We start from the raw sequence: 21,860 nt of genomic DNA, 5'->3' as shown, positions 1-21,860 counted from the left end.
TAATGAAGATAATCGAGATTTCGATATATATATATAATTACCATTATAAATGAAGATAAATATGAATATACACACTATGATTACGAATATACATTACGATATATATATATATATCAATTACGAATATACATTACGATATATATATAGCGCGCGCACATGTATACACATATATATATAAAATAGATTTAATCTTTTTAAACTAATCGATTCGTTAAATGATCATAATTTTTTTTCTCGACCTCTTAACCCCATGTAATTGAGATCGAAAGATATATTCTTATGTTTCGTTGAATTCCTTAACGTTACTTTACGCAATCCTCGTTTCTATTGTGCCTCAGAGAATCACGAAGTTCCAACGAAAAGATATTGTATATATCGTGCGTTTTTGATCAATAAAAGAGAAATTGATTGGGGTAACATTGTGTTTTATTCGAAAGAAATGGAAACCTATTTCACAAGACTAATTAAAATCGTGTCCTTTCAAGAGTTCAATGATCTTTCGTTGTTTCATTATTTTTCTAATAATTGAAAATTTTTTAATCATTTAAAAAGAAGAATACCTAATAAAAAAAATAACAATAAACTTGTATGTTCGTGTGTACATATATGTATGTATACAATTATGTATGTGAAAAATTTTTGACATTATATTGGCTTTTTTCAGTGAGCTTGATATAATCTTAAATAAAATTACGAGTCTCGATATATAGTCATCGTTATTATAACATTAATTTGATGACCTACTTTTGCATTGTATGTAATGAACGATTTATTCTTTTAGGAAAATGTCTTTGATATATAATAGTTGTTCTATTCGTAGATTACGATTATTATTTAGTATTATTATACGTTATAGTATTTTGCCAATACATTTAGAATTTTACCAAGAGTAGATATATTATTTGTTAGCGATTAGCAAGTTTTTTGGTCGATCTGTTACGCTTCCAACGATCTATTGAAATAAAAAAAAGTTCAAGTGGATGTATTGTAGTTGCAGTTGGAAAAGGACATTGTCGTGGTTGGCTCCTTTGAACGTCTACAATCCCTTCCGTGGTAATAGACTAAGCTGCTGGTCCAGTGAGGACTATAAGAGCTCCGATGACCGGGAAAGTGATATCAGTTGTTAGCTCTTTCTTCGAGCAAGGACAGCTCCAATTCTCTTCAACGTTCGATCATTTCGATTATTCAGTAAGTAGTAATTTAACAAATATAAATAATTTCTGAAGTTATTGATATAGTTCTGTTCGAATTTTAACTTTGAAGTCACGAAATCGTTCCAAATTTACGTTAATATCTGTGAGAAAAAACAAGTGAATTTCCATAAATGATTTCTTAATGATGACAGCAAATAAAAGCATTCGTTTAGATCAAACCGATCAATTTTCTTCGATCTTTCTTTTGCATGTTTAGATCAATATATACTCTCTTTTTTTTTTTATATATTCATTTTTCGTAATCTGTAATTCATAATTTGTAAAGTGGCTACCGTAAATGATCGCTTAATAATCATAAGAAGTGGCAGAATTTGTTTAGATCAAATCAATCAATTTTCTTCGATTTGATCGAACATTGCTTTTATAGTTAAAATGTCTTCGTATTAATTATTATATTTTTCTTTTATTTTTTTTTTATACTTTTTCTTTTCTTTCTATTAATTGCGTTAATTCGTCGAGAAGAAATTGCATTGTTATGTATTTTTTGTTATCAGTTGTTTTATTAGTTTATAGATCAGTTATATGGCAGGAACATAAAAATTTTTTATTTCTTTACTAGATTTCAATAGTTGTATATATTCAGGATAGAAGGTAAGCGTTTATATTCTTCGTAATAACTTTCTGTATAATTTCATTTCATATCAAATTTACTTTATTAAGTGCTTAGGGTTTTGCCTACTTTTACGTAATTACACGATTGCGTACATTCCTGTTGTAATATATAATAAAACGAACTAGTTACGAACTTTACAGTTTTAAAATAAAATAAAAAAAGAAAAGTAAAATGAATAAGAAAAGACTCATAATTCTGCACCAAGTGTTAAAAAGCTCGCGAAATTTGAATGTCGTAACACGAAAACTGATATCGTTTCCTTTCTCTCCACCCACAATCTTGTAGCAATTTATTATACTTGGTTTCCCATAAAGTCTATGTGACCGCGTGACGTTTAAATAGAGTGTATTGAATCCGGAAGTATAGTGTAAGCTTTCAGAGTGTGCGTTGACCAGACAATAAGTGTGTGTTTGAGACCTAGCTTATATTATGCAAATTCAGCTCTTGCGAGAGCTTAGAAACCGAGTTCGAGTTAGACTAATTTAGGTTAGACTCGAATGGGTATTTTTTATAATAAAAATTCCAGTCGAACGTTACACTCGCCAGTTCACGACTTTGCAATAATACAGGATAGTACGTAAGTAGTTATGTATAATATTTACGTACATATATACATAAGTAAATATGTACGTATATATGTATATACGTAAGTATTCGTTTATAGGGTCGTTATCTCGTTTTAAGGCACGTGATTCGACGGACATTTACCTTGCGAATAAACGCACCTTTTACTATAGTATTTTCTTTTTGTTCGTGAGCAAATAGATTAGAATTAGAACGGTTTTACGTTCGTTGAGGAATTTGTTCGAAAAATGATTCGTATCGTCGAAATTATTATTATCATTTCCTTTTTTCTATAAGTATTTTGATTCGCGTTGGTAGATATTAATTACGATTAGTCGAGATTTAAATTTTTATTAGATATTATTTAGGTTTGATTCGAATGTAATTGCAGGAGGTATTTATTAGCGATTAAGACTCATTAAATAGAAGATTATCTTCTAATCTTCCTATCTTACGAAGAAATCCATATAGATTTATTAGAAATCCATATAGATTTTTCTTTTTTCTCAAATAATAATTCATCATTCATAGAATTCAGGATAAGATTGATGATGTTTCTCGATCATTTCTCGATCATTTCTTTGCAAAAAATTCATTGGTAAGGAATCAACTAAATTACAATGTCGGAATCCATTATGAAGTCGTGCATGCACTCACGTAGTTTTCAGAGCGCAACGAAACTGGATTTTCGAATTTGAGGAGACGCAAACGGGTTACGACATTATTGTTGCACACGGACTTGTGCGTTGGAAAGGCGTATCGTGTGCGTCATACATACCACGCGTTCTACGAGTTAGAAACGTTAGATCTCCTCGAAGTACTACTTAGATATATATATATATATATATATATATATATATATATATATATTTTTTTTTCTTATATCGATCCTTGACCGATCAATGATGTATGTATATGCACGTCCGCTGAATCGTGTCAGTTTCTGATAACGATCGAAGGACTCGATCGAGCAGGACTTTTTGCGAGTATTTTTTAATAATTCATATGACGTGTGTAATTCTATATTAAAAATTTAAAGAATAATTTAAAAAAATTATTAATTTATTTTTGTCTATATTGTCAATGGTGAAATATACATAAAGAATTTTTTTATGAAGAAAAATTAAAAAATTTTCATTAACAAATAGTGATTTATGTAACCAATCGTACAAATACTAGATCTACATTTGCATATAATCCATATATGTATATAAGCTGGTTATATATACTGAATATTTCTTTTTTTTTTAAGAAACATTACATAATTCTGTTTTGCAATACTGTATTTTCGATGAAAGAATATTGCTAGGATTAGAAAAGTCTTCTAAGTCGCATAATCGAAAGAAATCGACAAAAGTAACGTCAAGCAGCGATTCGTCGATCAACTTTTTCCACTATACTTTCGAAGTAAATTCGGCCAGGCTAGATCGTTCAGTCATGCAGAGCAACGATTGATAGAGAAATTCCGTGGAGAAACTCAAAGGCGAGATGCGAGAAGCTTGTCTATGAAATAAAAATACTATATAAAAAGAAAAGAAAAAAAGTATTGCACAAGGATTCTCGAACTTTGAACGAATTGAACGATTTCGTGCTCGACGAAGCGACACTTCGATCTCGTTCTTATTATTTTGTGTCTTCCTCCTTTTCAATCGATTCAATATTTTCTCTTCGGCAAGTAACACTATGAACGCTTACTGATTATATAAAAAGAAAAAAAAAAAAGAATTTCTCTGATATTGCATAAGCTAAGAAAAAAGAAAAAAGAACAATCTGTTATCCTGCAAGACTTAGCAAATTTTAATATACAAAAGGGACAAAAGATATTTTATCGAATAAAATTGTGACGACCGTCATAGTCATTAAAAAAAAAAGGAATTTTTAAAAAAACAAACAAATTTTTTTGCTCAACAGATAACCACCCAATTTGCAAAAAAAAATGAAGATCCTCGCATTGATGTTGGCATTGATATGTGCGGTCCAATGTGGTCCAGCTAAAACAAAGAAACAAGTACGCGAACGAGAAGCGGATAGTTATGAGTACGCTTACGCAGCTCCAGAATCAGTGTTATTAGATTCTCATCTCTTACAAGTAGATTCAGTGGCTGTGCCCAGTGGTACCCACTTATCAGAACACCGTCCATCTCGACCAGGTTATAGCGTGGGTGGTCCTTTGGCAAGTATCGCTCAAGGTGCAGCTGAACAGGCTCACACGCAATTAGGAAATCAACATTCAGCGGCTGGACAGGCAGCTTTCGTGGCTAAGAACACGTTGGCTCAGGCAGCGGCACAGTCAGCTGCAACAGCAGCAGCAGCTTTAGCAGGCAAACAGATCATCGTGATGGGTCTCGAACAACAATCGAGAGATGCTCACGTTGCCGTCGATGGTGAAAAACTTCAACTACAACAAGCCCAACGTGCTGCTACGGCTGCACAAAATACTGCTCAACAAGCGATGCATCAGGTCCAAGTAATTACTGCAGCTTTGAACGCTGCTCAAGCTACTGCCGATCACGCTAGTCAGGCTGCAGCCGAAGCTCAAGCTGAATTAGCTGCTCAAACTACTATGGTTGGTCAGGCCAAGGCTCGTGCAGAAACAATCGAGGAACAACTCAATGCAGCTCGTGTCGATTTCGAAGCAACCCAAGCAGCCGCTCAAAAAGCTGCAAACGCTGCATCAGCCGCCCAATCGAATGCCGCTGCTGCAGCAGCTCACGCCGCAAATGCTGCTGCTGCTAACGTTGCAGCTGCCTCAGCTAACAGTCATTCCAGCGGTGCTCATGGTAGTCTTGTTGCTCACTTAGGCGAACCCCTTACGAACGCTGTACCCGTTGATGCATATGATTACAAATCTGCGGTTTATCATTATTGATGATTATTTTCAATTTTAGTTCTTCGACCTATACTTTTCCTCGTGTCCCGTACTCGAACTTTCAACTTTCTTTTTATTTTTTATTTCTTACGTCTTCTCATTATATGTAAAGGTCGAGCATCGTCACGAGTTGACTTCATCGAGTTTTCATGCTATCGTTAGAGTTTATCTATTTAAAATTTATATTGGGAACAATATCGATTTAAATACATTTTTAATGCGATCGATCGAAACTTAAAACGATAGAACGTTATCGCAGCAGGAAATTTTTGAATTGAAAGGATCGCCTTTGAAAAAATAAAAATTTTCGATCCGTCTTGAAGTTATTCATTTTTTTATTATTCAATGTAAACTAAAAAATTGCCTTCATATTCCATTTCTTGTATTACCTTTTATTTTATCAATGAAGTGTACTTGCTACATTTCTTTCGTCGAAAATTTTTTTTGTGTCATTTACTTTTTTTCGTGCTGATTCATATGAAAATGCAATTAAATGTTGTTATCATTTTAACATTTTTCTATCATTAAAACTGTGACTTATTTAAGTTATGAAGTTATTATTAAAAAGGACCTCATAAAAGGTTGAAATTTTATTATGTTCTATTTTACAAATTAATAAAATCAAACGAATGTGATGGGATGTGTTTTATTATTGCCATTCGGTATTTGATAAGTTATTGATACTTAGAAATAATTTGTTATAATAATCAAACGAAATTGAAATGCCCTTTACAAATTAACTTAATCCCCATATAGTATTATTAAAGATGTATTATTAAAGATCAGGGATCTAATGATCATATCATAAAAAATAACATTTTTTATTCAATAAAAAAAAAAACAATAATAGTACTATGATCTATGTTGGATTTGAAGATATATGCCATCTTTCGTACCTAATGTTATAATTCCTGCCACGAAATCGAGCTTCCTCTGCATTTTTGATCCTGGCAAAAATACAAACTTTGCCAAGGCATTCGTAAGGGCAACTTTCGTTTGAATCAGACCGAATCTCATACCTAAAAAGACATATTCATTCATTATTATTAAAAAAAAATTGAAATATTTTTCAGAATTGAACAGAATTTTTAATTCAAAATAGAAAATAAAAATTGAAAAAAGAAAATCGAATGATTTTCATTGAAAGATAGTTAGATATTGTGCATACCAATACATATTCTTGGTCCTTCTCCAAATGGCAAATAGGCATAATGATGTCTAGCACGAAGTTGTTCTTCCGTGAATCGTTCAGGAATAAATTTCTCTGGTTCGGGATAAATATTAGAATCTCTATGTATTCCAAGAACAGGAATAATCACAGTAGTACCTTCAGGTATGACGACATTAGAATTAGGTAGTTTAATATCCTTGGTACATATACGATTTAAAATAGGCAAAGGTGGATACTTCCTTAAGGTTTCTGCAATCAGTAAGAAATATGCGATATGCATTGATTTCTGTTTTTTTTTCTTTTTTTTTTCTTTTAATATGAATCACATTAAAATATATACTAACCGCATACGACCATATGAAGATAAGTCATCTCATTAATAGCGTTATACGAGATACCTCCGTGTTTTTTTAAAACTCTATCGATTTCCTCCTGCGTTTTTTTTTGAATATCTTGATTCAAGGCCAATTCGTAAAGGCAAAAAGTCACCGTCGACGATGTAGTTTCGAAACCAGCCAAATAGAAAACAAATGCTTGAGCTGCAGCTTCCGACATACTGAATTTTTCTAATTCGCCTATGTCAATAAAAAAATAATTTAAATAATTTGATATTAATTAGTTTATTAATGAATAACTAATGAAGTTTTTACTTGTTTATTGATAAAGCAAACTAAGGCTTGATGAGAGGAGCACTGAGGTATTTTTCTTCGACAGAAATTAAGTGAAATAATGATAGTTCATAGTCTTATTGATGTAACCAATTTTTGTAATGCAAAATAGTAATGCTTACTCGATGAATCTTTGACAAGATCAGTTTCGGTCTCTTCGTCATTCTTGACGTATCCATTCTTCATCAATTGAATTATCAAGTTAAGGAAATCACGTCTCTCGATGTTATGTTTGTCTCGATAATGTACAGTCTCTTCGAAAGTTTTCAAAAAAAATTTGGTTACTCCTTTATCGTTAAGTGGTATCGAGAACATTTCCATTATTTTAGAAGCAAATATCATTGCCGTGTTTATGAATGGCCTTGGCTCGAACACCTTTTTACCCCAATAACGAAATTCTGACTCTGGGTGTTCCAGACAATTGCAATTTATCCCAAATGCAGTCGACATTATGATATCTGTGAAAAAACTGAATTAAGTTGATATTAGTTTCTATAATCTTATGTTTTATTACGGATTTTAGGGATTTATTAAAAATTATATAAGTCATTAATTGCATTGTTATTAAATTAAAAATTGAATGTATGCACTTTGTTAAATTATATTGTATGTGTAATAATTAATTTGATAGTGTCATGCGCCTACATTTACATAATCCACGTATCCTTCATATATTCAAACATATATAACTTTGTATTATTTAATTGTGCAATATTGAAATTAATCACAAATTTAACGAAATGATCAATATTACCCAGCAAAGATCTCCTTTATATCAATTTCATTTTTCTCATGAGCTTTCTTCTCAAGGAATTTTTCCAATAGAATTCCATTCTCTTGTAAAGTTTCAAACATATGTTTGATTTTTCCTGACGTAAAAGTAGGTGTCAAACGTACACGTAAATTTCTCCATTTGGTCCCAGATAAAAGAAACAAATGTCCTGAAAGTGGATCGATCTTTTCGTTGCAGTACATTCCACGATCATGAAAACTTGAAAATTCTTTCGTCATCACGAAACGTATCAACTCAGGATCATTGATTATGAGATTTGGTTTGAAAAACGAGTATATTCCGACATAAGGGCGCGATTTGTGCTTCTTATAAAGGTCTTCAAAAAGAACTCCTGTAAAAGAATCGGAAGAAAATTGTAAGATAATATTAAAACTTAGTTTATGTTCTATTTTCTAAATTCGATAAAAAGAAAAAAGAAAATTAATGATCATTTATCGCTTAACTATTTCATCTCATATTTTTTCAAAGTATGCGCATATTACTATATTTTTCCCTAAGTAGATCTTTGCATAATATTTAAGACAAGATTTATCCATCTTAATAGGTAACATTGTTGTTATACTTTTTATTAAGTAAGATAATTATAAATTTTTTGTTATATGGATGACTTATAATTAAAAAATTTATAAGTTATGATATAATCGGAAACCATTGATGCGTAATTGAATACTGACGCAGCAATGTTAATTTCATATAACTTCCTATCTCTCATATCTAAATTATATAGAAAACATTTACATGATATTCTCGTAATGTGTTACAACATATTATTTGTATGGATGACATATGATTTTATAGTGTAAGCAATTAAAAAATCTCGGGTGAAGGACAATGAATAAATTATTGTTAATAACTAAGTCTTTTAACATATCTATAATGAAATTACTGATTGTTTTGTACATTATCACGCCTTTGAATGATAGTAAAATTATAAATTATTTAATAGAAATTATAAAAATTCTATTTTATTTTGTCAATAAAGTGAAATTCCAAATTTAAATAAAATATCATTTCAAACGTTATATCATTTTATTTGAAATGATGCATTTTTCGATATTTCGTGAATAAATATATTCAAATTGTTAATAGATAATCAAAGTGTATAAAGATTAATAGTACGAAGGTTAAAGAAAATTAATACAAATAAAATATATCTTGTGTTTTCTTATATAATCTAAGTGTAAGTATCTGCTTCATAATAATTAAATTGAATTCTTTATAAGAAAAAGAATCAGTTTCTGATAAAATACAATTTTTAACTTTCAGTGACACATAAATCTTAAGAAAAAAAATGGTTAATGGTAATTATTATGACACTCGGATGTTATTGATGTTATTCAGTGATTTCTTTTTTATTATTATTGGAATATATATTTTTTTTACAAGAGAAAATGCTCTAATTGAAAAAATTTCAGCTTAGAAGAAAGCTTATGAGGATAATACAATCGAGATAGATATTTAATTGATCTTAACTAAAGATATTAATCTTTAGATAAAATCATTTAGTGATCTGTGATTATGTCATTGAAATCATCTTACGTAATGGAATGATACAAAGTTATGTATCTTTAAACGTTACGTTACGTAAATGTAAATAGTTATGTGTTACGTAAATGTAAATCTATATAATTATTAAAGAAATTATTATACATATAATATAGTTTAAGAAAATAAATACATATAAATTAACAAATAAATAATTAATTCAATATGTGATTGAGAACATATAATACAATTATCAAAAAACTTATAAAGTCTATAATAAATTATAAAGAACAATCAAATAAAAAAAAATCAAAATAAGCCACTTTATTCTTATCATATTTTGCAGAAAATGTAAAGATCATATATTTCCTATGAAATTTGATATGTATTTCATTAAATAACTTTCGAAGATTTATTTGGAAGATTATATGAAGAAAATAATACATGCATATGTTAATATGAGACAGTGATAGAACAAGTATTTAAAAAAAAAAGTTTTATTGTATAAAGAGTTTTTTCTTTTGTGAACTCAAATAATGAAAAAATATATAAGATAATTTACCAATCGATTTCTTATTAAATATAGTATCGTTGATATTTCCACCTGGAAATGTTGGTTCCTCGTACGGTACACCTTTTCTTCGCCAAAAATTGAAAGCAATTAATTTAAAATACAAATATATGGTAATTACGATAAGAAACACAAAACCGAATAACTCTGATAATATCCATCCCATTATCATAATTATTAATTTTATTAAATAATTTTAATTTATACGATATTCAAAGATACGAGTTGTATGTATAATAATGTGACTTGTTGTAAGATAGAAAGATGAACTGGCAATGACTCAGGAAATTACTTGCATCTTCGTTATATAGAATAACAGAAAGTATACTTCACTTTTATTATTTATGAAGTAGGATATTATTGTTTCAAATAGCTAATTTTAGCTAGATAATTAATGGTACTGATGATAATATTGTTAGACTTATCGTAATTATATGTTTTCATATTTATAGCTATATCATAAAATACAAACGATCCATTATACTTTGATAATTATTCCGATTAAAGATTAATATGTTATTAATTTTTTATATCTTTATATGATTTTATTTGAGTTCAATATAATTTTAAAGCAACAATTAGTTAAATAGATATTAATTTAAATATTTTTATGAAAAAACAAAAAACCATTCTATTATGTGAAATGTAGAACGGTTTTTTTCTATAAGTCGGATAAGTAAATAGATCTTCCGTTATATTATCGATTTGTTGAGCTTTCTTCTGAAAGTCATTGAATGCGATTGAGGTTTGCTTTGATTTTTTAAATAATATGAAAGTATATCTTCCGTGGATCTCCACATGCAGCTACCTCCACGTGGTGAGATCTGGGTCGGTAATACTTGCTAACTATTTAAATATAAATCTAAATCAGGTAAAGCAAGTACTACCGGGCGAATGGCTGCATATTTCAGTGCGTTTCCAAAATTTTTTCTTTATAATTGTAATTAAACATCAAAATACTTACATTTTATATTATTAATCATATTTTAAAAGATAAATAGATTAAATAGAAGTTTAAAATAATTTCTGACTCAGAGAAATGCACTGAAGAATTTGTATTTCTTTATTATCCTTATTTATTCGCATTAACAATAACTAAATAATTCTCTCTATTTATTGAAAAATATAACCATATAGTCAAAATGATGATTCTTATTTAATAACTATTTAAATTTATTAAATTATTAACAATATAATTTACATTTACAGAATCAGATAATAAAGGAGGTACTTGTTCTATTAATTTCTTATCTATTATTTATTTTTATTAATTACTATTCATCTTTATTCATTAATAATTATTTTTATTTATTTGTAGATAAATATTGCGGAGGATTCTCGGATAAGTTTCTTGGCTGGAATTCTTGAGTAAGTTTCCTTTATTCAGTACGATAGTCAATAGCCTTTACAAATTAAATAATATCTCCTCCACCTTTAGCATCAAATATTATTAAAAATCGAATAGATATTTTCAATGATCATACAATACATAATAACACTTTTTATTTAATAAAAGAACTATGATCTCTGCTGGATTTGAAGATACATGTCACATTTCGCATTCAGTATTACGGTTCCTACCATTAATTCGAGTTTCCTTGGAGTTTTTGGTCCTGGTAGGAATTCAAATTTGTTCAAAGCATTCATAAGAGCAACTTTCGTTTGCATCAGTGCAAACCTCATACCTAATAAACATATTTGTTCATAAGAAAAAAAAATAAGAGAAAATTAAGACGGGCATTACGTTTTCATTGACAGTTCTATATCATACATACCAATACATATTCGTGGTCCTTCTCCAAACGGCAAATAGGTGTATTGATGTCTGCTACGAATTTGTTCTTCCGTGAATCGTTCAGGAATAAATTTTTCTGGTTCGGGATAAATATTAGGATCTCTATGTATTCCAAACAGAGGAATAAGCACAGCAATGCCTTCAGGTATGACGACATTAGAATTAGGTAGTTTAATATCCTTGGTACATATACGATTTAAAATAGGTAAAGGTGGATACTTCCTTAAGGTTTCTGCAATCAGTAAGAAATATGCGATATGCATTGATTTCTGTTTTTTTTTCTTTTTTTTTTCTTTTAATATGAATCACATTAAAATATATACTAACCGCATACGACCATATGAAGATAAGTCATCTCATTAATAGCGTTATACGAGATACCTCCGTGTTTTTTTAAAACTCTATCGATTTCCTCCTGCGTTTTTTTTTGAATATCTTGATTCAAGGCCAATTCGTAAAGGCAAAAAGTCACCGTCGACGACGTAGTTTCGAAACCAGCCAAATAGAAAACAAATGCTTGAGCTGCCGCTTCCGACATAGTGAATTTTTCTAGTTTGATTATGTGGATAAAGAAATAATTTGAATAATTTGATATCAATTAGTTTGTAATATTAGTGAATAGCTGAATGTGGTGAATATTTTTTTACTTATCGATAAAGCAAAATAAGACTTGGAAGGAGCAGACTGATGGAAGGAACACTGAAGTATTTTTCTTCGATAGAAATTGAATGAAATAATGATAGTTCACAGTCTAACGTCTTATTAATGCAACTACTTTTTGTGATGCAAAATAGTAATGCTTACTTGATGTATCTTTAACCGGATTAGTTTCGTTCTCTTCGTCATTCTTCACGTATCCATTCTTCATCAATTGCATTATCAAGTTAAGGAAATCACGTCTCTCGACGTTGTGTTTGTCTCGATATTGCACAGTCTCTTCGAAAACATTTAAAAAAAATTTGGACGCTCCTTTATCGTTAAGTGGTATCGAGAAAATTTCCATTATTTTAGAAGCAAATGTCATTATCGTATTTATGAAAGGTCTCGGCTTGACTATTCTCTTACCCCAATAACGAAATTCTGACTCTGGGTATTCCAGACAATTGCAATTTATTCCGAACGCAGTAGACATTATGATATCTGTGAAAAAACTGGATTATATTAAGTTAATATCAGTTTCTGTAGTTTTATATTTTATTAGAGATTGTAGGAATTTATTAAAAATTATATAAATTATTAATTGGATTGTTACTGTATTAAAATAAAAAGATATTTATCTTGTTAAATTATGTTGCATATGTTGTGTTTGAGTTGATAATTATATACACCTACATTTACGTAATACACGATTTGTTTACATGCAAACATACACGGCTTTGAATTATTTACAATTATGCAACAGCACTTTAATGTAACAATCTCGCGTCACTAAATGATCTTACCAAGCAAAAATTTCTTTTATCTCGATCTCTTCTTTCTTACGAGCTTTCTTTTCGAGAAATTTTTCCAACAGAAGTCCATTCTCTTGTAAAATTTTAAACATATATTTAATTTTTCCTGATGTAAAAGTAGGTGTCAAACGTATACGTAAATTTCTCCATTTGGTCCCAGGTAAAAGAAACAAATGTCCTGAAAGTGGATCGATCTTTTCGTTGCAGTACATTCCACGATCATGGAAACTTGAAAATTCTTTCGTCATCACGAAACGTATCAAATTGGGATCATTGATCACGAGAATTGGTTTGAAAAACGAATATACTCCAACAAAAGGATACGATTTGTACTTGATGTAAATTTCTTCGAAAATATTGTCTGTAAAATAATTATCAAAAAATTTTAGAATAATACTGAATAGTACTTGAACTTATTTTTTAAAACTTGAATAAAAATAAATTAATTTACGAATGGATTTTTTATTAAAAATTGCAGTGGCGATATTTCCAGTTGGAAACGTTGGTTTCTCGTATAATACACCTTTTTTTCGCCAAAAGTTAAAAACAATTAACTTAAAATACAAACATAATCCAATTATCATGAAAAACAAAACACCAAATAACTTTAATAATATCCATTCGACTATCATAATTATTTCGTTATTTCTTTTCTTATTTATACGGCACACAGATTGTATTTTGTTAACAACTGATTCTTCGAGAAGAATCTTTTGAGGCGATATTTATATTAATGATTTAGGATATTATTTGTATCTTTCTTATATAGGAAAGAATATGATAATTATGTATTTTTCATATTTTTTTATTAACATATTAAAAATAAAGCAATGTTAATGACGATCTTAACTTTTTTAAAATAACTGTAATCACAATTTTTCATTTTGACAGTTATGCTAATTATACAAGTCAGACAATTCATTAAATCAGTTTTGATATATATTTCATTAATATTCCATTATAAAATGGTCAACATTTATATTATTTACTATCTTTAATTATTTATTCTCAAATTTTTTGATATTCGTGTTATATACATTTTTTACATACGTTCTATCTTGATAATACTTAAGTATAGAAAAAATGTAAAAAAAAAAAAGAAATAGATTTCTAAACATTATCATTCATATATTCAAATATCCAACTATCGTATATGTTTGTTATCTCGGGTTTGCAAATCATTCGCTAGGTGACACTAGCGATGCCACGTCAGTTTGGTTTCTCATCATACATTCACATGATATGGGATCAATAAACTGAAAGGGTTTCGTCATTCGACGAAATTTAGAATTAATTGGGAAAGTTTATCGTGGTTGATCGAGCGCGAGTTTCCGTCTGATAGGATCGTAGTGAAACCCTCGAGTGAGAAAATGGCAGATGAATTGAAAATATGGCGGAGTTGTGCGTGAGATGAATTAAGTTGAAAAGTGACGTATGAATCCTCGTGTCGTCCATGTATGTACGATAGAAGGGAAACAGATGATTGTGATGATATTAAAGCAATGAGACAAGAAATGTCAAATGCATGAATAATCGAAGAACTTTGAACTCGTAATCTATCGTATTTTAATACAATCATTTAATAACTGTAACTAAATTATATATCGATATACATATATAGCTTAGACGGGTGAAGTTTTGCCAAGTCGACGAAGTGTTTTTATTTAGAGAAATGTGTTTTATTAACAGTTATACGTATTAGAGAATAAAGAAAAAAGAAAATAGTAAAGGTCGAGCGTGTTCTTCTGTATTCAACGATCGACAATCGTAATTCTTTTTACAAGAACATTAGAAGAAAGGAAGAAAAAGAAAAAGAAAAAGAGAAAGTAAGGAAAATGAGTTCGGTTTGGAAACGACTTCAACGAGTAAACAAAAGAGCGGCGAAATTCCAATTTACCGTTTCGTATCACGAGGTCACTCTCGAGACAACAACGAAATGGTGAGTAATCAGTATCTATTTATATTTTAGAAGTATACATTCATATTTAAAATATCTTTTTTTAATTGCCTCACATATTTATGACATTATAAAATGTATATGATCATTTTTTTTTCAAATCAAATTTTTCGAATATTTTCGTTTTATTTAGGAAACCAAACAAATTAAGCGTTGTATGGACAAGACGTAGTAGAAGAGTTAGTACAGAACCTTTGGATTGGGAACCAAATTTAAGCGATCCATTGAAAGGTGTTATTAGTTGGCCAGTTCCAGACAATCATACAGTTTCTGTAACGTTGTTTAAAGATCCTAGGACTCATGAATTAGAAGACAAGGATTGGTCTTTTGTTATTGAAGATGTAAGCTGTATTATATGCGTCGTTATGTCAGAATTATATTTGTAACTTTATTTAATAAGGATGAAGCATATAAGTATTGTAATTTATTTATAAATAGGTTTCCTCTACGGGTAAAAGACGACATGTAGCTGCTGCAAATATAAACATGAAAAAGTATGCTACACTCGAATCTAGTCAGCAACAACTTAAATTAGATTTGAAACCGACTTCCAAAAAAATTGTTAGTGCTACATTAGAATGTACATTGTCATGTGTATTTTTGAGAGAAGGCAAAGCAACGTAAGATCATTGTATAATGTTTTTTTTTCATTTTTCGAATGAAACATGAAAATAGGAGATTTTTATAATTTAAATATTTTTAATAGGGATGAAGACATGCAGAGTATGGCTAGTTTGATGTCAGTTAATAATAACAGCGATATTGCTCCATTAGATGATTTTGATAATGAGGATATACCTGAAGATGTAGAAGAGGTTATAGTCAAAAATATGGATGAAATTTTAGATATCTCTGCTCAACTTGATTTAATGACAAGTAGTCTTACAGAAAGCGAATTACCTAGTACTCCAATCAGTGGTAAATGTTTTTTTTTTTTTTTTAATAACACAACATTAAAATTGTAATGAAACATGCAATATTTTTTTAAACATTAGTTTATTTTTTTAACAGTGGCAAGTTTATCTAAAGATGATACAACTCCTGTAAATGATGATGATCATTTCATACGCGAAATAAGTTTAACAGGAATTGGAGATAGCTTGAAAGACAAGTCACCTTTAAAGGATAATGTTGCGGCTGAAAATGAGTATGTTTATAAATTAAAGATTATAAGGAAGTAGAATAATTTTATGAATGAATGTGAAAGTATTCACATTCATTCATTTATTATATATCTATGTATAAATAAATATAATGTTTTACAGCAAAAATATCGAACATAGCTCATTGAGATTGCCACTGCAACCATTGGACTTTAAAAAGAATGAAATGAATATGCCTAAATTAAAGGAAGTTACACCTGGTCAAGATTTGTTGGAATGGTGTAAAGAAGTAACAAAAGACTATCCTGGTGTTAAAGTTACTAACTTGACAACATCTTGGAGAAATGGAATGGCATTTTGTTCTATTATTCATCATTTTAGACCTGATCTTATGTATGTAGAAACAAATATAATTGATGACTTTGATTATATGTCAACTATATTTTCAACGATCCATTAATAAGCTCTTAAATATATTATTTCTTTAAAATAATTTAAATATATTATATTGTTGGAATATTATTAATATAAGCATAATAATATCAGTATTATATTGATCATATTAGAGATTTAATTAAAATAAAATTTCAAAATTTACAGTGATATAGAATCTTTATTATCACATGATGTAAAAGGTAATTGTAAAAAAGCGTTTGATGCTGGAGAAGCTCTAGGAATACCTAGAGTAATAGAGCCTGCTGATATGGATATCTTAACTGTACCTGATAAATTAGCTGTGATGACATATTTATATCAATTGAGAGCACATTTCACAGGACATGAATTGGAGGTATTTAATCAAATTTTACTTTTTCTATCTTTTTCTATATATCTGTTTTCCTTCTTATTTATTTAATTATTACTTTTAGGTACATCAAATAGGTAAAACAACTGATGAATCTTCTTATATGATTGGTAGATTTAATACAGATAATAATACAGATGTAAGTGTACAATTATTTGGTCAAGAAATAATTAATTTACGTAAAAAGGAGCAAATGGAACAAAGAAATAATAAAACTGACAGTAATAGACGGTAAATTCGATATGTCTTTCGATATATCTTTTATAATTTTAGCAATAAAATTATATATATGTGCGTGCGTGTGTATATTAATTACTTATATTTATGCAATCTATAGGTCAAATCCATTTGATAATAATCAATATAAAAAGGATGATATCAGTATTGATACGATAAAAAATAAATTACATTTGAGTTTAAATGCAGATAATCAAGATGATCAATTTAATAAAGACAAATCACCTTCCAGTGTAAAAGATGTTAAAGATATTATACTTGCTAGTTCAAAGAGCATTTTGGGAAAAGTTTTATCCCCAACAAAAGAAAAATATGCATCTAGAGAAAAGGTTTGTATATATATTCCAATATCTGTTAACTTGTCTAATATTAAATTAGCTTCTGTCATTTATATTGTAATATACATGGGTAATTGTTGATTAACACTGTATTATATACTCGACAAGTTTTTTTATTTAACATTGAAAAATGGAGAATTGGTATAAATTTGCTACAGAGCAAGTCTCCACCCAGAATACCTCAAGCGCAGCAACGTCCTATACTTATGACACGCCGGCAATTAACAGACCCATTTGGGTCTGACGACGAGGAGGAAAATATTCAAATTATCGATGACAAATGGTCTCAATCAATTTCTATTACCAAATCGCAATCGCCAGTTCGTGATGTCAGTATAAATCAAATCGTGCAAATGATTGCTTTTTATGTATTTATTCTTTCGTATTCTGCTACGTATTAACATCTAAATTTATAATGTGATCTTTATTTATAGTGTTTTTTTAAGTATCTTTTATGGATTATATCGAGAGAGAATTGATCGCAAAGTTTAGTTTATATATATGCATGTGTCTGTGTGTGTCATACTCACTCATACACACGCATATGTTTTAGCATTATCTAACAGCACCTATGTAATAAATATGTCTACGTTTATAGATTTTCATATATCGAATTGCATGTTAATATGCATGTTCATTTTTATGTTCTATTTTAATATAAAATATATATTTATAATATGTTTTATGTCATAAACATTATTATGTGTGTTTTTTTTATAGAAATGATAAAGATTTTTCACTTAAGAGTGATCACAAAGTATTAATTAATTATTCTTTTATAGGACTCAATTAATACTGTCGATAAAGGAAGTCGCGGTAATTCAGAATGTCAAAGTGCTTCACCTCCGCATGGAGAGCAACGTGCACAACATGTAATAATCGAAGTTATTCTTTAAAATTGCTTGATTAACAGATATTTTGAATCTAATTTTTTTTTTTTTTTTTATTATAGCCGTTAGTTAGTCGGCATGACGAATTGAGGGAACGTGCGAGACAGTTATTGGAACAAGCCAGAAATCAATCAAAGCCTGCTGGCATTGTTTCCGTTGCTACCAGTCCAGTTGAGGTTTATGATTTTTAAATTATTTTTATCTTATATAATATAAATGTCAATTTTTAACTAATTATAATACATTTATATAGACTCAAAGCGATGATGAAAGACAACAACAATTACGTGAAAGAGCAAGACGTTTGATAGCAGAAGTAAAAATGGGTGTTAATGTTAATCCAAGTCAAAATAATGATGATAATAATAGTGATAGACGATCAATGGATGATCAAAATAATAGTCCAAGAAGAAGTGTTACACCATCCACACCTGGAGATAGATTAAGCATAAAGGTTAGCTTATGATAAATAACTGTTAGAAGATTTATATATATTTTTATGATACCGATTTTAAGTAATCCTTATATAAAATATAAAATATTTTAGTCCGAGTACAATGGAAATATATTAGGTAATACAAGTGACGTGGAAAAGAAAACTGGCTCACCTTTGTATTCGTTCTCTAAAATTATAGAAAGAATTTCTCCTGATAAAACTAGTCCTGATAGAACTCCGTATTCTCTTAGAGGCGTATGTTAAATTATTTAATACTTTATCAATTCATTATATGTTAATGATTGATTATTTTAAATGTAATGATTATTAATAATTTTTGCAATTATATTTATACTTAGTTGGGTAAAGATATGACATCGTATATTCAAAACGAACTTGAAGCTTTGGAGAGAGAACAAACTCAGATAGATATACAAGCTGGTAAACTTGAAAAACAACTCAGAGCTGCCATGGAAAGTGATAATGAAGATGAAACTGAAAGACTGATGTCTCTATGGTTTACGCTTGTTAATAAGAAAAATGCTTTATTGAGAAGGCAAATGCAATTAAATATATTGTGAGACTCATATTGAAATATTGTTTTATTATATACGTAAATATTTATAAATCTATATACAATATTGGCGATCGTATTTTTTCCAGAGAGAAAGAAGATGATTTAGAACGTCGTTTCGAGCTTTTAAATCGGGAATTAAGAAGCATTCTTGCTGTGGAAGATTGGAGAAAGACAACTGAACAAAAAATGCGTGAAAATTTATTGTTGGAAGAATTAGTGTCAATTGTTAACAAAAGAGATGAGTTAGTGCATCATCTTGATACTCAAGAAAGAGCGTAAGTAAATTTTATATCATTTTCATTATCGTAAATGTTTACTTTTTAAATAAATTTTTCTACGATATTTTCTCACAGTATCGAGGATGACGATGAAATAGAACGCGATTTATCACGAGCAGGTTTAGCTCAGCGAAATAAAAATTGTGTCGTGCAATGAACGTCCGATTTAATGTCGTCATTATATTTTTTAAGTTCAAGGTAAACCAATTGGTAAAGTATATGCGATATTTTTGAAGGAAAGAAAAAACAAAACAAAACAAAAATGATAATAATAATAAATAACTAGTTCAGCAGTAATATAAGAGCAATAACGACGTTACACATACCGTGTCTTGAGTCATGCAATGTATGCATTACAGGCACTATTCATTTTATTGTGGAGTTGCCAAAGAAAATAAAAAGTGTCCAGTGTGTAGATCATTCTTAACATTTTTTATTCGAACAATAATAATCTATAAGTGTCCATTTCTTTTATTTTCTTATATATATCTTCCGGGGATAACGTTTGATGTTTACATATGTAACACATTTACATGTTATAATATGTTTTAGTCTACTTCCTATTGATTATACTTGAACGGAATAATTATCAATTTGTATTAAACATTCAAATTTAAATATGAGATATAAAAAAATGTATAAATCAATAATAGCTATTACAGTTATTATTATGGATTTATAAAGTAATGAGTTTTTCCAAAAAATTGTCATCTATGATGAATCGTTTGAATAATCGTTTTCTAAATTTATTAAAAACGACGATCGGAATCAATTTTTAATTAGATTCGCCTCAATATAAATAATTTATAACATATGAATATATATCATTTTTTAATTCTCACTATTCAATTTAGTTAAATTTTATGAGATAAGAGAGATACAATCTTGCTAGAATATACTGATATGTAAAAAGCTAATTTATCTTTTCTTTAAATGTCACGTAAGAGCGATCTCTAAAATCTCTAAACAAAAAATTTAACATACAATCAATTCATAGTAAAACAGTATTAATCCAGATATATTTACAGGAAAATACTATTTGATTGCAATTTCTTATTGCAATTTTACCTTTGCTAATTGATACAATATAAGGGAAATATTTTAAAGGGAATATCATATATATATATCGTTTATAATGATGACAATTGAACTCATCAATTATTACATACACTCTACACTTGTGCCATATATGGACATTATAGATTTTTTATATAAAAAAAAAAAAATAAATATGCACATACATGTTTGACCATGCTGCTGCTATAAAAAAGAAAACAAAATGTGTTAGTTGCTATTTATGATGTGTGCAATTTTTATAGTTATAATTTTAGCATTAATTCAAGCAAGAAATGTAAAGCTAATTACTTTCTTAAGTACATACTTTTCAATACTCTCATTTTATACATGAATATTTAAGATTGTGCATAATATTACATGATATTCGGTTAACTATCCTTTTACAATATTTATTTTATCAAAGCATGTGCATCTTTCGATAATTTCTTCTTATAAAATTTTGGCCTAATCCGTACGTATACATATTTTTCATTATTGAATATGATTATTATTCTTTCTAAATTTGGAATAAAATTTTATTTTTCAATTTTTTGTAAATATTGTAACGTAAGATCTGATCGATTAATTGAGTTAATTTTTTTGCTTTATAAATATTAGATTTTGACAACATGCAATACTAATCGAAGTCATTTGAAATTCAGCTCAATAGAGCCATTTGTTATTAAGATATTTTTATAATGCGCATTATATTTGTTTTCTCTTAGTGTAAAATATAGTATTCTTTTTTCTTTTTTATTTTTTATTTTTCATGCATTATAGTAATACAATCTTTAATAATCGTTTTGTGTGATTTGTGGAAGCTGCAAAAAGATGTAATACTTGGCTTTGATAACTGACTATGCAATAAAGTAGGATTACATACATATAAAATTTAAACATAATGAAAAACAATCTGTGTAAAGCGATCTCTTCTGTATCCTTTATGGTTTGATTAGAAGAAACCAAATCTTTATTTGATCTCATTTCTT

At 28.8% G+C, this 21,860-nt stretch overlaps 3 protein-coding genes across 4 annotated transcripts in view; 2 read left to right on the top strand and 1 right to left on the bottom strand.

The window, feature by feature from the left end:
* The first annotated feature begins 4,327 nt into the window (after positions 1-4,327).
* On the top strand, positions 4,328-5,521 carry LOC127066136 (uncharacterized). The gene has a single exon (XM_050999499.1). The coding sequence runs from the start codon at positions 4,328-4,330 to the stop codon at positions 5,258-5,260; it is 933 nt and encodes a 310-aa protein (XP_050855456.1). The 3' UTR covers positions 5,261-5,521.
* A 517-nt stretch (positions 5,522-6,038) lies between these two features.
* LOC127066196 (uncharacterized) lies at positions 6,039-13,897 on the bottom strand. The gene is made up of 12 exons (XM_050999622.1): positions 13,646-13,897; positions 13,186-13,555; positions 12,548-12,894; positions 12,071-12,292; positions 11,724-11,975; positions 11,468-11,633; positions 9,940-10,139; positions 7,854-8,223; positions 7,222-7,568; positions 6,776-7,006; positions 6,429-6,680; positions 6,039-6,279 (listed from the first exon to the last, which is right to left on the bottom strand). Exons 1-12 carry the CDS (start codon positions 13,824-13,826, stop codon positions 6,113-6,115), a joined length of 3,105 nt encoding a protein of 1,034 aa, XP_050855579.1. The 5' UTR covers positions 13,827-13,897; the 3' UTR covers positions 6,039-6,112.
* Positions 13,898-14,435: 538 nt separating this feature from the next.
* Positions 14,436-21,860, top strand: part of LOC127066130 (EH domain-binding protein 1) — an 8,358-nt gene continuing 933 nt past the window's right edge. Inside the window, exons 1-17 of one of the 2 annotated variants that reach the window (XM_050999486.1) lie at positions 14,436-15,133; positions 15,285-15,492; positions 15,590-15,771; positions 15,858-16,069; positions 16,163-16,298; positions 16,417-16,647; positions 16,855-17,044; positions 17,124-17,290; positions 17,397-17,625; positions 17,793-17,963; positions 18,417-18,506; positions 18,587-18,700; positions 18,778-18,978; positions 19,072-19,215; positions 19,320-19,537; positions 19,624-19,812; positions 19,891-21,860. The exon at positions 19,891-21,860 is cut by the window's right edge and continues 933 nt beyond it. In XM_050999486.1, coding sequence (XP_050855443.1) covers positions 15,030-15,133; positions 15,285-15,492; positions 15,590-15,771; positions 15,858-16,069; positions 16,163-16,298; positions 16,417-16,647; positions 16,855-17,044; positions 17,124-17,290; positions 17,397-17,625; positions 17,793-17,963; positions 18,417-18,506; positions 18,587-18,700; positions 18,778-18,978; positions 19,072-19,215; positions 19,320-19,537; positions 19,624-19,812; positions 19,891-19,972 — 2,868 coding nt within the window. In that variant the 5' untranslated portion in view covers positions 14,436-15,029 and the 3' untranslated portion in view covers positions 19,973-21,860. The remainder of the gene's footprint in view (positions 15,134-15,284; positions 15,493-15,589; positions 15,772-15,857; positions 16,070-16,162; positions 16,299-16,416; positions 16,648-16,854; positions 17,045-17,123; positions 17,291-17,396; positions 17,626-17,792; positions 17,964-18,416; positions 18,507-18,586; positions 18,701-18,777; positions 18,979-19,071; positions 19,216-19,319; positions 19,538-19,623; positions 19,813-19,890) is intronic. The other variant, XM_050999487.1, reaches the window with a different exon arrangement.

The sequence above is a fragment of the Vespula vulgaris genome, chromosome 9 (genome assembly GCF_905475345.1).
Source record: "Vespula vulgaris chromosome 9, iyVesVulg1.1, whole genome shotgun sequence".
Taxonomy (NCBI): domain Eukaryota; kingdom Metazoa; phylum Arthropoda; class Insecta; order Hymenoptera; family Vespidae; genus Vespula; species Vespula vulgaris.
Note: the sequence above shows the minus strand (reverse complement) of the source record. Positions and strands in the feature narration are given on the sequence as shown.

What these genes read in the sequence shown, in the direction of transcription:
- LOC127066136 (XM_050999499.1), top strand. Translation starts at nt 4,328, where the DNA reads ATGAAGATCCTCGCATTGATGTTGGCATTGATATGTGCGGTCCAATGT.
- LOC127066196 (XM_050999622.1), bottom strand. Translation starts at nt 13,826, where the DNA reads ATGATAGTCGAATGGATATTATTAAAGTTATTTGGTGTTTTGTTTTTC. An exon ending in TTTTAATAAAAAATCCATTC is followed by an intron (nt 13,556 to 13,645) that starts GTAAATTAATTT and finishes ATTATTTTACAG; the next exon opens with ACAATATTTTCGAAGAAATT. An exon ending in TCTTGTCAAAGATTCATCGA is followed by an intron (nt 7,007 to 7,221) that starts GTAAGCATTACT and finishes TTATTGACATAG; the next exon opens with GCGAATTAGAAAAATTCAGT.